At 38.5% G+C, this 15,081-nt stretch overlaps 1 protein-coding gene and 1 pseudogene across 1 annotated transcript; both read right to left on the bottom strand.

Annotated features, from left to right (window-relative positions):
- Positions 1-1,699: 1,699 nt before the first annotated feature.
- Positions 1,700-2,823, bottom strand: LOC144667092 (5-hydroxytryptamine receptor 1D-like; annotated as a pseudogene).
- Positions 2,824-12,427: 9,604 nt separating this feature from the next.
- LOC144628267 (melanocortin receptor 5-like) lies at positions 12,428-13,746 on the bottom strand. Its single transcript, XM_078486335.1, has one exon. The coding sequence runs from the start codon at positions 13,464-13,466 to the stop codon at positions 12,540-12,542; it is 927 nt and encodes a 308-aa protein (XP_078342461.1). The 5' UTR covers positions 13,467-13,746; the 3' UTR covers positions 12,428-12,539.
- Between the last annotated feature and the right edge of the window lie 1,335 nt (positions 13,747-15,081).

Genomic DNA, 15,081 nt, shown 5'->3' with positions numbered 1-15,081 from the left:
TTGGTACATTTCATATTTAGATTGTTGTTGACAGCTGCTTGTATTTCATTATCAACAGGTACGACAAATCTGCAGAAGTCATAGAGTTAAACCGTCAAATGTGTCTTCGTTAAACTGTTTCTTGTATTGCGGTGCTGTCGTTGTATGGCTGCATAGACTGATGTGTTTCAACTCTTCAAGACGATTAATTATTCTTTGCTCACTAATGAAATAAGTTGGGGAGTTTACAAAGAATTAAAAGTAGGATCTAATTAGGCCATCGCTAACCTGCGATAATTCATAAGTTGATGACAATCTATCTTTAGTATGCCAAATCATCCCATTTTGAAATAACGGCCACGTGAAACTTTGTGTTTAAGACAGGAAAACGCATCAACGAAAACAAACAAATAATAAATTCTGTCAAAAAAGAAAAGAAATAATAATAATAAAAAAAACGAAAGTGGCTTTCTCACCAACCTAATTATGTTATGACTTTAATTATGCCGTTTGCAAAGTTGTTACTGCGGATATACATTTTAAGCAAATGAAAGATCATCGCAGTAATTTACTCAACTTAAGCAGTTGAGAAAAGCAAGCCTGAAAAAAAAAATCAGGTTTGAACGGGAAGGCTTCAGGCTTGCTTTTCTCAACTGCTTGAGTACATTACTGCGATGATCTTTCATTTGCTTTTGTTTTATATTGTTGATAAAGTCATTTTAGTTTCATGCATAACGGCTCTTGCCACTTAAGGATATAAACGAGTATAACGGCGAATACCGTAGTTATCGAACTTGCTAAATTGTTGGGGTTAACCTACCACGGACTATAGACACATTCTAAGGAAAACGTGAGAAAAAGGGATCAATTTAGGTTTCTGGGAAACTGCTCACCTACCCCTCCCCAAACCTAACATTAACCCTTACTTATCGCTTTGGGCAAAATGTTTGGTTTGGGGAGGGGTAGGTGAGCAGTTTCCCAGAAACCTAAATTGATCCAGAAAAAGAAAGAAAATAAAAAGCCTAAGTGAGGAAAACGTTTGAACCATCTGCTTCTTCTTAATGTGTTCCGGTTTTCGCGTTTTCCGTGTTCCGTTTTAAAATATACGCTATAAAGGTTTTCAAAGCTTCGTCATTTTATATTCATTTTAAGAAATTACCGGAACCTCAATAACGACATCTGCTGATCCATTATCTAAAGAAAGGTTTTCATAAGTAAAACAGAGAGTTGAAGAACAATTAAGACTGACTGTTAGAGATATCACTAAATTTTCAAAGAAGCAGATGTGTCAGTATTGCAAAATTTAGCCATAAATACTCATTCAGAAGTTGGCAAAGAAGGATTAAAATACCTTCTTTGCCTCAAAAAGACCCCAGGTTCTTCTTTGTAAATAATTTAACCTACACAAGTAAAATTACATCTCCGTGACGTGCACATCACAAAAACAATAAAACCCGATTGTATACAACTTCTTGCAAATCATTAGTTTGAGCAATATAAATTATCAAAACTGTTGCTGTCCTCTCGTGACTAAAAGTAGTCCACTTATCCAATTATCTAGAGAATGAGAATGTTATACGTTTATTAGAGCTGGACATAAGTAAAGCCCATGTATGACTGTTTGTAATAAACGTTCGGATTCACCTCATCCATAGAACACCAAAGCGATCTTAGAGACAAATGTATACAGATCTGTACATGCCCTTGTAGGTTCTTTTATTGAAATTTTCAAAACCTTAAAATTGTCGCATAATACAAAGCTCAAAAAAGCTTAGCATATATAACGTTAGTAACATAAACAATAACATTGTCTGATCGTGTCCCTCGCTGCCTGTTTCACTTCTTTAATCTTCCAACAGTAAAGAATCGGGTTCAGGGATGAGTTTGAGTAGACGAAGGTGATGGTAGCTAGGTTGACCATGTAAAGATTTAGGTCAGTTGACATTGTACTTTTGAGTATACTCACAGCAAGAAACGGAACATAGCAAGCTACTAACGTCAACTGCACCCATGCTATGCTAGAAACTGTCTTCTCGTATCGTGCTACATTCAGTGGAAACCCCTCCTCCATTCGGTTGTCCCTGTTGAACATGTTCTTGTAGTTGAGCTTGATGTTGTCGTAATGTTAAGTAAATCTTCGTGTAAGAAAGGATTGAGATTATAACAGAAAGAGCTCCGAATATTTTGACTGCAATGCAGGCAATACTATCACTCCAAATATACACCGCGCCGCATGAAACACCGATTACAAAGACGCAAACTACAACTGCACGAGTTCGCCTCAAAGTAACAACGTGTCTGTATCTCAAACCCAGCAAAAGTGCGAGAAGCCTGTCCACACTTATTGCGGTTGATGTTAAGATCGACATCCCACACAACGTTATGCTTGAAACATGAATTCCTTCGTCTAGGTAGTAGAGGGCAAGCCATGTCATCTTTTTTATGTCGAATGTAGCAAAGATAAATGTCACGAATAGGGGTTGTAAAATAAAGCCAACACAAAGATCAGTGACCGCCAGGCATCGAAACAAAAGTTTTGTTGGTGGATGAAGAGAAGACTCTTTATGAAGAGCAATGAAGATTACAGCATTTCCCAGTGATGTGGTGATGGATAGAAAAATGTTCAAGGCTGAGAGAAAAACAGGTACGCCTATCGGCCATGTTGACGTGCTTGTTTGGTTCATCACGCTAGTGTTGTTTCCGCCTTCCAAAGTCAAGTTCCCCATTTCTCTTGTTGATCAAGTTTCTTCATTTTTGTTCATTGCGCAAATAAATTTCTAGATGAGAAGACAACAATATTTGTAATTGCTGTTTCTGCTTGATGGATGATTGACAGTTAATTATCAGGTACATTCAATATTTAGTTAGCTGCTTGTATTTCATTTTCTACTGGCACGTATCTGGGGGGGGGGGGGGGGGAGACAGGGGGGTCTGAACCTCCCGCCTCCCGTTCCTTTTACTCCCGCTTTCCGTACCTTCTACTCCTGCCCCCCGCCCATTTCCGTAGCTGTTCTCTCCTGTTTGCTCTATGTCTATTGCGAAATATAATGAAATGTTACGAAATTTCACTCGTTTTCTCCCGGTTCCCGCCACCTTAAGAATCCCGCTTCCCGCCCTCTCTCCTCCCGCTTCCCGCCCCTTTTCTCCCGGGCTCCCGCCCCCCTGTCCCCCTCCACTATCTACAGGTTAGCTTTTTCAGTTTGGTTTGGGCAAAAGCTCTTGAAGACAAGTTCTAATTTAGAATTTTAAATAGGCATAGTAACAATGACTCAGTTGGCACAAACTGTTTGCATGCCAAGGTTGTGGAGGGGGACAGGGGGCGGGAGCCCGGGAGAAAAGGGGCGGGAAGCGGGAGGAGAGAGGGCGGGAAAGGGTATTCTCAAGGTGGCGGGAGCCGGGAGAAAACGCACTTATTTCCAGGATTGAACGCAGGTATTGTTTAATGAGTACTTCATGTTTGACTGTGTTATTTGACATTTCCATATATATGGGTTATTGACCAAGCGTGAGGTCAAGATGGCAGGATATTGGCCAAGTTCTTTTTTTTTGCGTGTTTATGGACCGAGACGAAGTCGAGGTCCATAAATACGCAAAAAAAGAACAAGGCCAATATCCTGTCATCTTGACCGAACGAGCTTGGTCAATAAAGGATTTATTATATGACTTTTTTCGAGCACTGAAAAGGAAGCCAGTTGCATGCACAATCAATGGCGCACGCTAAAATCATTTCATTGGTTTGGAAGTTTAATGAGTGACTGTCAAATTCTTGAATGAATCGAGACGAAGTAACACGATGCGACAACAGCGAATTTTAGCTCTTTTTTAACCTCAAAAGGATATCGAAATTTCTTAAATTTTCGAATCAACGTTGAGTTTGAAGCCTTGAAACGAGAATGTTCATTCCATCTGGCCACCAGCTATTGAGTATATTGGACGTTTTTCAGAGTATTTGCTCGCTTCTGGCGCTTTAGTTGTGCAAACCTGCCGAGACACGAGCTGAAATTGTGATTGTTGAAAGCGTTTGGGACTTTCCACTTCACGGGAAAAGCTTGAACTTTTCTACATCATTAATTTAAATGTTCGACCCACCCATTTTTCGACGTGAGCGTTAGAGGCTCCGGTGAAAAGATGTTAAGCTTGCAGTGCCTGGTTCGCCGTGCCATCCGCTTTTAATATTCCATGCAGTTTTGAAGATGTCACACAAGTTTGCCGAGTGCTTCTTCAGGTATGCTACTGTCCTCAGTCTCTCCCTTTTCCGTCAAACAAAACTGGTATCATGTCTTGAAGTCGCTTTGCGTATTAATTTTTATATTAGCCGGTTTTTGCGGCAAATAAAATTCACGAAACTCGTAAACTTGTTGTTTAATTTGCTCTCGCTTCAAAACCTATTTCTTTGTTATTGGACTTTCTTTAGCTGGAAAATCTTTGTGTTGTTTCGGAAAATAGTTTCATAGCGAAAAATTACGACGAAAAGCTTTTTCAAGTAGCGTCGGAAAAAGTTTTTCGCTTGCGGGAGCACAGCGGGCGATCCCGAGCGGTCAAGATGGCTCCATCTTGACCGCTCGGGTAGCCAATCAGAACACGAATTTCGCTTCATCTTGACCGCTCACGGAGCTAGTCATATAATAATACTTCACATTTGACATAATTTGGTGTGTTTTGGTGAATTTTTATTAATAAGGACACTTTGTGATGCCTGTCATGAGGAACGTGCATCTCATTAGCGTTCAATCCTGGACATATCTGAGAAAACGAGTGAAATTTCGTAACATTTCATAATATTTCGCAATGGACATGAAACAAACAGGAGAGAACAGCTACGGAAAGGGGCGAGAGGCGGGAGTTAAAGGTACGGGAGGCGGGAGGTTCCGACCCCCCCCCCCAAGGTTAATAAACAAAATTTTCAATCATATGTGTCAGTTGTCTTCTGCGCGCCCTCGTCCTAACCCAGCCTAAGACTCCTTTCAATTCTGTACGTTTTCTGCTGCTTTTTAGAAAGAAAATTACAATAAAATACATTATTTTTGTTGTATTCATCTTGCCATGTTTACAAATTCATTTAGTTTCCGACCATGACAACGGCAGTTATCTTACAAGAATTCAAAATAAACGTGGCCGTTTATCATAAATGTTCATATCATATAGGTTATAAAAAAGAAATAGATGAATGTTTTCTTTCTCTTCTCTTCTTTTTATATGTCAGTGTTATCATTATAAGATTCTGGCAACGCAAGTCATGTTTGATTACTATACCGGACTTTCATTTAACTATTGAGCGAACAAATTACACGGGTATGAGAGTACCGTATTTACTCAATTAAACGCCCCCGTCGTTTATTTCGAACTTGGCTTCGTGGATCCGGCGTTTATTTGAATGGTGCAGTTTATTCGAGCAAAATTTGGATTAAGAAAGGGCTTTTAATCATTATTTGTGACATGGATGCCTCTTGCCATTATACCTGAAGCATGTTACACGTCGAATAAATGCCTGAACGGCTTATTTACCACTCCACCTTGGAGACCCGGCGTTTATTCGGTGCCCGGCGTTTAATCGAGAAAATACGGTACGAATAAGAGACCTCCTGAAAAAAAAAAAAAAACAACCAAACTGGCTTTAAAAGAAGCTAGCTACAGACTGACGTAGCTTTTCTTTCACATCTGTGTAAGTGGCGTGAAAAGGAGAGCGAAAAAAAAAAAAAAACTCTACTGCCAAATTCAAATTTGATCAGGAAAACATGGTCCCACAAGTTTCTCTGAGCTTAAAAAAGATAACCGTGTTTAAGTAAAGGTAAGGTAAGATAAAGTGATGTTAGAGAACTAAGATTTCTGTTACATTATCAACGATCCAGAGTTAAGCTGCAAACGATGAAAGCCGATTTAATTAAAAACAAGGACACCTAATAAATACTTTTTAAAATAAAAATTGCGCATCGGTTTTCACATTTTCGCATGATTAACCGTTGGGTCGGCCCTGATATGTCACCTTAAGGCCGTGCTAAGAAACACATTTGAAAACTAACCGTTGGGACTTAAGGTGATCGTACCTGATTTTTCTCTGGCAGTGATAGTACAGCGTAGTGGCGTACGGCGAATCATCTTAAAGAAGGTTATTTAAATCAAGTCATAGTGAATGAATGAATGATATAGGTGCTTATATAGAGCATTTACAAAGCTCAATGCGCTTCACAGTTAGAATTTTATTGGATGGGAACGGACATCAGCATATCAGGCGCCTTTGGCAGCCCTATCCGTCCATGTGTATGATCTCACCCCACCACCCAATCCATAGAATAGAAAATACCACAACACCGGGAACTCCATGCCCTATGTACTCTTTACGATGAGTGTGTGGGTTCTTTAACGTCCCCTGCTGATTGTAACACTGAAGATGCAGGAGACGGGGTCTACGGTTTATCGTCCTTATCCGAGAAGACTAGAACGCCTAACCATTTGCAGATGTAATTAAAAAGGCAGCAAGTTCTCCTCAATTATTTTAAGACCCTGGGTGTTGATCCGGTCTGGGAGTCGAACCCGAGACCTCCCGCACGGCAGTCCGGCGCTCTACCAACTGAGCTAGTAGTGGGGGATATGCTAAAATGTGATCTTTCTAATACTTTGTGATAACATCTCGAATAAGGTAATTGGCTGCCTAAGGAGATCGGGTAGCAGCTCTCGCGAGGTCTCACATGAATGGCTCGTTCCTTTCGAGAAAACAATAGAACAAATGTCAGAAAAATGCCCATTGCCCCCGAAATTAACAATAGTAACTCCTGAAATTATGAATATATAAAATCATGTATTTAAACTGCGGATGAAGTATAAATGAAGAAAAGATCCTCGCAGTTATAAACACAACTTAAGCTGTTGCGAAAATAAAATCCTACATACACTAGAGGACCAGTAGAATAAAGATTCCGAGATCTAGATGCAACACCACGTTTCATCGCTTGTTTTTTGCCAATCTGCCAACAAGCCGCCGAAGACCGACAAGAGTGATTCGAAATTCGTTTATCCACGATTCGAATTTCGATTCCTGGCATGAAGAGTTCGAAATTCTGGCAAAATCGCATTTGATTAAGGAAGCATGTCCATTACTCAAAGACGTACCACATAAACTCATTCAAAAGAAAGACGCAGAGCTCTACTTTATTAAAAAGAAACTGGCACTCCTTACTCGCTCTTAAATACCAATTAAACAATTGCTTCAAAGGCCGTCGCCAACAGAATCAAGTTAGTGCTTTCAAACAGTATAAATAATGATCAAACTAGCTTCTGGCTTTTGGTATCTTTTTTTTTATTTTACTGGGATCGATGTTCTATATATTTGGGAAGATATGAGTTAGAGAAAGAAACTGTTTCAGTGATATAGCAATTCTGGGGAAGATTTAGTACAAAACAAGCGTTATGAATGTAGCTTTTCTCACAATTACGACAAACAAAGCGAATCAATTTCCATTTCATTGACGGAATTTACGTTGTTTTAAGACATGATTTTCGGGGTTGTGATGCCCGTAAAGCAGGAATAAAGGGTATTAAGGTATATAAAGGGATCCTTTGCAACGCTTTAAAGGGCTTTTCGGCCACAGTAAAGTAGAGCTTTACGCAACTTTATTACGAAGTAAAGTTGCGTAAATGGAGCCCCTTGCGGAGATTTATGACGTAATGTAAAAATGCGTAAAGTTCAACTTTACGTCTCGGTAAAGGTGCATTAAGTTCCGTAAAGGCGGGCTTCATGGCAGCTTTACGGCGGTTTTACGGAACAGTAAAGTTGCCTTTTCGTGTGATGTAGTGGTGTCGTGTTATAGATGCATATATGTGTTTTAACTCTTCAAAATAAATTATTCTTTGCTCACTAATGAAAGGACTTAGGCAGCTCACAAAGAGATGAAAGTAGGATCTAATTACGCCATCGCTAACCTGCGATAATTGATAAGTTGATGACAATCTATCTTTGGTATGCCAAATCATCACATATTGAAATAACGGCCACGTGAAGCTTTGCGTTCAAGATAGAGGAAAATGCATCAACGAAAACACATACATCTAAAAATACAATCGAAAAAAAAAATAAAAAAAAAAAAATGAAATGAATAAATAAAAAGGAATGGCTTTCTCGTTAATCTAATTATGTAATGACTTTCCCTAATGCAAAGTTGTTTACTTTTTGTTTAATATTGTTGATAGAGTCATTTTGGTTACATGCAAAACAGTTCTCTTCACCTAAGGGTATGGTCGAGTATAACGGCGAATGCGGTAGTTATGGAACTTGCGAAAATGTACGGGGTAACCTGCCATGGACTTTAGAAACATTCTAAAGAAACCGCAAGAAAAAATAAAAAAAATGAAGAAAAAAGCTTATGGGAGGGTAACTATCTGTTTTCTCTAATGTGCTCCGTTTTCCGCATGTTCCGTCTTCCGTTTAACCCTCGGACGTACAAGGGGGGGGGATGCCGTCCCCCTCCCCATAAGGGTTTTTCAAAACTTTGAAAAGAGGATTTACTCTACAATGCTTAAACTTTCAGTAGCTGTTCATTCATCCCTTTCGGAAATTTTGATATGTCAACCATGTGTCCATGATATTTGTTGTTGCCATGGCCCCGTCATAATTACAAGCAGGTTTTGCCAAAAATCGTCATTGTTAACATTGTTCTTAATTTTTTCCAGTTGTTTGAAACAGAATTGTACGATTTGATTATTTTTGCATTCCATTAGCATTCTGGTTTGATTTTGCATCGATTTCCGTTATTTTCTCACTTTCACAGAAAATGGTAGAATCCAAGATGGCGGATCCAAGATGGCGGCTATAATGACGTCACCTGACGTCATATGACGTCACACCAACAAGAATTATGTCATCTTGTAGAGTATGCTTCGGGCTTTTTACCCAGTTCAAAAATATTTCGGTGCCCCTTTATAGGACGAAAACTCTTGGGAAGGGTTCCATCCAACCCCACCCCCCCCCCCCCACTCCCCCCTCTTTTTTACGATGGTGGGGGTATGAGTTTGCTTTTCCGGGGGTTAATAGAATAAGCATATAATATAGGTTTTCAAACCCTCCGCCTTGTATATAAATTGGACTAATTGCCGGAACCTTAGAAACGACATCTGCTGTCCCATTATCTGAAAACAAAAAAATATTTTGTATATCAGAGAGTTGGCGATCATTCGAGACTGACTGTTTTGCGATATTGGTTAAAATTGAAACGTGGCATATGCGTCAGTAGTATACGTAATGAGTTGGTTACAAAACATAGTCATAAAGATTTATACACAAGTTTGGAAAGAACTGAGCTTTTAAAGTACCCGTTTTTAACGGGGAAATTTAATGGCTTGATGCAATAACGTAGTTTGTAATACAAGTGGCAATTTCTAAATAATCTAGCCTTGACTATAAAATTACAAAATTTCATCTCCTGAAGAAGTGTACACCTGGCTTGATTAATATTACTTCTAAAATATAACGAAAAAACGCACTCCTTCCTTACGATTCGTGATCTAAATCTTATAAACTGAAATTAACCTTTTTGTTTGCCTGGTATTTGTTGTTGAAAGCAGTGTTTTTCTTTTATTAAGATGATATCTTAGTGTCTCAAAGCAGCAGAAATACAAACATATATTTTGGCAAATTTACTGAACGCCAAATAAGTCGCCGTAACTTCCCCCAAAACATACTGTCCCCGCTTTGGTCAAACGGCGGATTAGGTACAAAAACAGCAAAACTGCCTGATCGTGTTCTTCACTGCTTGTCTCACTTCTTTGATCTTCCAACAGTAAAGAATCGGGTTCAAAGACGAGTTAAAGTAAACAAGAGTAACCGTAGCTAGATAGATCACGAAAATTATATTTCCACGCAAGATATTTAATCTCAGCAAAGACACAATAATGTACGGAGCATAGCAAGCGACTAGTGCTAACTGAACCCATGCTACGCTAGAAACAGTCTTTTTGTATCGTTCAATGTTCGGTGGCGTTCTTTCTACTTTCGGTCGGTCTTGGGAAACATGGCTTTGTACTTGAGATTGATGTTGTCGTAATGTTAAGTAAATCTTTGTGTAAGAGAAGGTTGCAGTTGCAAGACAAAGTGCAGCAAATGCAATGACTGCAACCCAGGTAACACGAGTACTCCAAAAAGTGCATCGATCCACACAGAACACAGATTGTAAAGAAACAAACTATAACTGCACGAGTTCGTCTCAAAGTTACAACATGTCTGTATCTCAAACCCAGCAAAAGGGCGAGAAGTCTATCCACGCTTATTGCTGTCAATGTTAAGATGGATATTCCACACAAAGTAAATGTTGTAACAATGTATCCTTCGTCGATTTCGTCGAGGTCGTTCATCTCAATTATACGCCCTATAAGAGCGACAGCGAATAGTGGCTGTGATAGAAGGCCAGCACAAAGGTCAGTGACTGCCAGGCATCGAAATAGAAGTTTTGTTGGTAGATGAAGAGAAGACTCTTTATGGAGGGCTACAAGGATCAGAGTATTGCCCAGTGTTGCAGTGATGGATAGAAAAATGTTCAAGGCTGAAAGAAATACAAGAACCCCTGCTGGCCATGATTCTGTGCTCGTTTGGTTCATCTCCCTTTTGTAGTTTCCGTCACCCAAAGTAAAGTTGGCCATTGCTCTTGGTCGTCAGTACTTGTTCAGTTCGTTCCGTGCACAAAGTAATTTCTAGATGACAAGACTACAGTATTTATAACTGCAGTTTTAGTTTCCGCCCAATCAATGATTGGCAGATAAATATCCGGTATATTTCATGTTTAGTTGTCTTCGACTGCTACTTGTGTTTGAATCTATCTAAACGCATGGCATTAAACCATGCATTTAGAGGATGTTGCAGTGTTAGACCGTCAAATGTGTATTTAATGTCGTGGTATTGCTACATAGATCTTTCTTATTTGTTTTTTCCGTTTAGATTTAATAATTAATTCTCTTTCAGATTAATTATATTATTTGCTCACTAATGAAAGGACTGACCTAGCTCAAAAAGGAATGAAATGAAGTAGGACCTAATTTCGCCAACGCTAACCTGTGATAATTGATAATCTATCTTGGTCTGTCAAATCATTGCATATTGAAATAACGGCTACGTTTAGAACAGCGGAAAACGCATCAACAAAAGTACTTCAATAAAAAATACTGTAAAAAAAAAAAGAAAGAGAAAATATAAAAAGAGAGTGTCTTTCTCGCCAATCTTTTTATGTAATGACTTAAGTTAAGTCGAATGAAAAGTTGTTTACTTCGTTGATAGAGTTACTTTCGTTTCATGCCAAACTGCTCTCTCCACCTAAAAGTAATAACGGGTATAACGGCGAATTTTTATTGGAATTGCTTAAATATTGGGGTTAACCTGCCATGGACTACGAACACATTCTAAAGAAACCGCGAAAAAACGTTTGAATCATCTGTCCCTTCTGAATGTGATTTGTTTCCCGTGTGTTTCGTGTTGCGGTTTTAATATACGCATACAATATAGGTTTTCAATAACTCCGCATTGTATATTCATTGCTTTGCCCAACCTGAAAAATGACACATGCTGAATCATTATCTGACGAAAAGTTTTTATTTGTATATCAGTGAGTTGGAGAACATTCGAGACTGACTGTTATTGAACTTGATAAAATGTTGGGGGTAACCTTCTATGGACTATAAACACATTCTAAAGAAAACGCGGCGAAAAGGCGTTAGGAAGGGGAACGACTGAACCACTAAGCTCCTCTGAATGTGTTATTGTTTCGGTTTTCCGTGTTTCGTTTTCCCAGCGTGTTTCGTATTAAGTCTTCTTAAAGGATGGTCTCTTTTTATTTTTTTGTGGTCTCGTCGAAAACGCAAAATGGGTTTCAAAGACTCTGTTAAGATATGGCTAAATATTCCAAGGTGACAATTTCAGTAGAATGGTCTTATAATATTGCAAAACCTAGTTATAACATTTCATTTAAAAGTTTGGTTAGGAAGGCATTAAAAGATCCCATTCAAGGCAAATACCAAGGGTGGTTTCAATAACGTGGTTTGAAAAAGCAGTGGTAATTTTGAATGAACTAACCTGTACATTATTTAAAATAACATCTCCTGAAAACGTGTACACCTGGCTTTGGTAATGCTCCTGTGCAGACTAAAATTGTGTCGCAGGAGGTTAACGGTAATAATACGTTTTTTTAAAGCCATTTTACCACATGGCATTAGTGTCATTTTTTCTCATTTGAATATTTAGTTTTTTAATTTAATTAATTTTTAACTTTTTAAATTAATTTTCATCAATTTTTTCCGCAAGGATCTTTCAGCCAATCCTAGATTCAGTCACGAATAAGAACTTTCTAGAGACTTGAGAATGTTTTACAGCCCCAAAGATATTTACAAACAAAACTGTATGTTATGTTTCGGGTCGGCTTATCCTTAGCCATTACTAAAGTCAGTGACCGTAGGAAAAAATCTATACATGCAGAAATTAGACTTGGAGGTTCTTTTATTGAAGTTTTCATATTTTTGGGGCTGAGCTTTATACAAAACTTATAGAAGATGACTGTTTAGTTTTTCCGCTTAGAATAGATAATTAATTAACTAAAGGAACAGCAAAGTTGTCTGATCGTGTCCTTCACTGCTTGTCTCACTTCTTTGATCTTCCAACAATAGAGAATCGGGTTCAGAGATGAGTTGAAAAAGACTAGAGTTACCGTAGCTAGATAGAACACGAACAGTAATCTTCCATGTGACATATTAAATCTGAGCAAAGATACAATAATATACGGAGCATAGCAAGAGACTAGAGCTAACTGTACCCATGCTACGCTAGAAACTGTCTTTTTGTATCGTGCAATGTTCGGTGAAGTTCTTTCTACGTTCGGTCGGCCTTGGTAAACATGGTTTTGTACTTGAGGCTGATATTGTCGTAATGTTAAGTAAATCTTTGTGTAAGTGAAGGTTGTAGTTATAAGGCAAAGTACAGCAAATACAATAATTGCGACCCAGGCAATACGAGTACTCCAAAAATGCATCGATCCACATAGAGCACAGATTGCAAAGGAACAAACTATAACTGCACGAGTTCGTCTCAATGTTACAACATGTCTGTATCTCGAACCCAGCAAGAGAACGAGAAGTCTATCCACGCTTATTGCTGTCAATGTTAAAATGGATATTCCGCACAAAGTAAAGGCTGTAACAATGTATCCTTCGTCGACTTCGTCGAGGTAGTTCATCTTAATTATACGCCCTATAAGAGCGACAGCGAATAGTGGCTGTGATATAAGTCCAGCACAAAGGTCAGTGACTGCCAGGCATCGAAAAAGGAGTTTTGTTGGTGGATGAAGAGAAGACTCTTTATGGAGAGCTACAAGGATGAGAGTATTGCCCAGTGTTGCGGTGACGGATAGAAAAATGTTCAAGGCTGAAAGAAATACGAGTACGCCTTCTGGCCATGATTCTTTGCTTGTTTGGTTTATCTCGCTTGTGTAGTTTCCGTATCCCGAAGTAGAGTTGGCCATGTTCTTGGTCGTCAGTACTTCTTCAGTTTCTTCCGTACACAAAGTAATTTCTAGATGACAAGACTACAGTATTATATTTATAACTGCAGTTTTAGTTTCCGCCTAATCAATGATTTACGGATAAATATCAAGTATATTTCATGTAAAATTGTCTTTGACATGCCGCTTGTGTCTGAACCTAACTTACTTAACGCACGTCGTTAAACCATGCATTTAGAGCATGTTGTAGCGTTAGGCCGTCAGTGTATATTTGATGTCGTCGTATGGCTACATAGATCTGTCTTATCTCTTTTAGATTAATTCTATTCTTTGCTGACTAATGAAAGGACCTGACGCAGCTCACAAAGTAATGAAAGAAGAACCTAATTACGCCAACGCTAGCCTGCGATAATTGATCATCTATCTTTGATCTGTCAAATCGTGGCATATTTAAATAAAAAAATAAATTAAAAATAAATTAAAAAAACCAAAAAAAAAAAAAAAAAAAAAGAAAAAAAAAAAAAAAAAAAAACCCCCAACAAAAAAAAAAATAAAAAAAAAACCAAAAAAAATTTATTAATTATTGTTTATTGTTTGTAGAGTTACGTTGGTTTCATGCCAAACTGCTCTCTCTACCTAAAAGTGTAAACGGGTGTAGAGGTGCATACTTATTGAAATTTCTACAATATTGGGGGTAACCTGCCATGGACTATAGACACATTCTAAAGAAACCGCGAAAAACGTTTGAACGATCTGTCCCTTCTGAATGTGTTTTGTTTCCCGTGTGTTCCTTGTTGCGGTTTCTTTTCCATGTTGCGGTTTATAATTTATGCATATAATATAGGTTTTCAAAAACGCCTCATTGTATATTCATTGCTTTGCCCAAACCTGAATAATGGCATCTGCTGATTCATTTCCTGTAGAAAGGTTTTTATATGTATATCAGTGAGTTGGAGAACATTCGAGACTGACTGCTATTGAACTTGCTAAAGTGTTGGGGATAGCGTACCATGTAACATTGACGCATTCTAAAGAAACCGCGGAAAAAAAAAAAAACAGCTTAAGGGAGGATAATGTTGAACCACTGTCCCCGCTGAGTGTGTGTTGTTTTCTGCGTGTTCCGTGTTTCGTTTTGAAAATATACGCATATAATATAGGTTTTTAAAGACACCGCATTGTATATTTATTGATTTGCCGCGCCCCAACCCGAATAACGATATCTGCTGAACCATTATGTGGAGAAGGGTTTTCATATGTATACCCATGACTTGGAGAAGATTCCAGACTGACTATTATGAGATATTGCTTATTTGCAAAGTGACAAATGTGTCAGTAGTATACATAATGAGTTTATTGCAAAATAAAGTCTTAAAAAATTATACACAAGTTTGTTAAAGAAAGCATCTAAAGCCCTCGCCCTTTTTTAACGGGAAATTTTATTGGTCAATGCAATAACTTAGCTTGTAGTACCAGTGGTCATTTCTAAGTAATCTAATATACACACGTAAAATTACATCTTCTGAAGACGTGGACCCGGGGAGGGGGGTGGGGGGGAGGGGATACTCCCTATAATGGCCTATACGGGGAGGCTCCGCCCGAAAGGCGTACTTTTTTCAGGCTCCAGGTATATAAAAGG

This window comes from Oculina patagonica, chromosome 10 (genome assembly GCF_052425735.1).
Source record: "Oculina patagonica isolate OP01 chromosome 10, crgOcupat, whole genome shotgun sequence".
Classification (NCBI taxonomy): Eukaryota; Metazoa; Cnidaria; class Anthozoa; order Scleractinia; family Oculinidae; genus Oculina; species Oculina patagonica.
Note: the sequence above shows the minus strand (reverse complement) of the source record. Positions and strands in the feature narration are given on the sequence as shown.

Bases quoted from the DNA above. Each gene is read 5' to 3' on its own strand.
- LOC144628267 (XM_078486335.1), bottom strand. From the start codon at position 13,466: ATGGCCAACTCTACTTCGGGATACGGAAACTACACAAGCGAGATAAAC.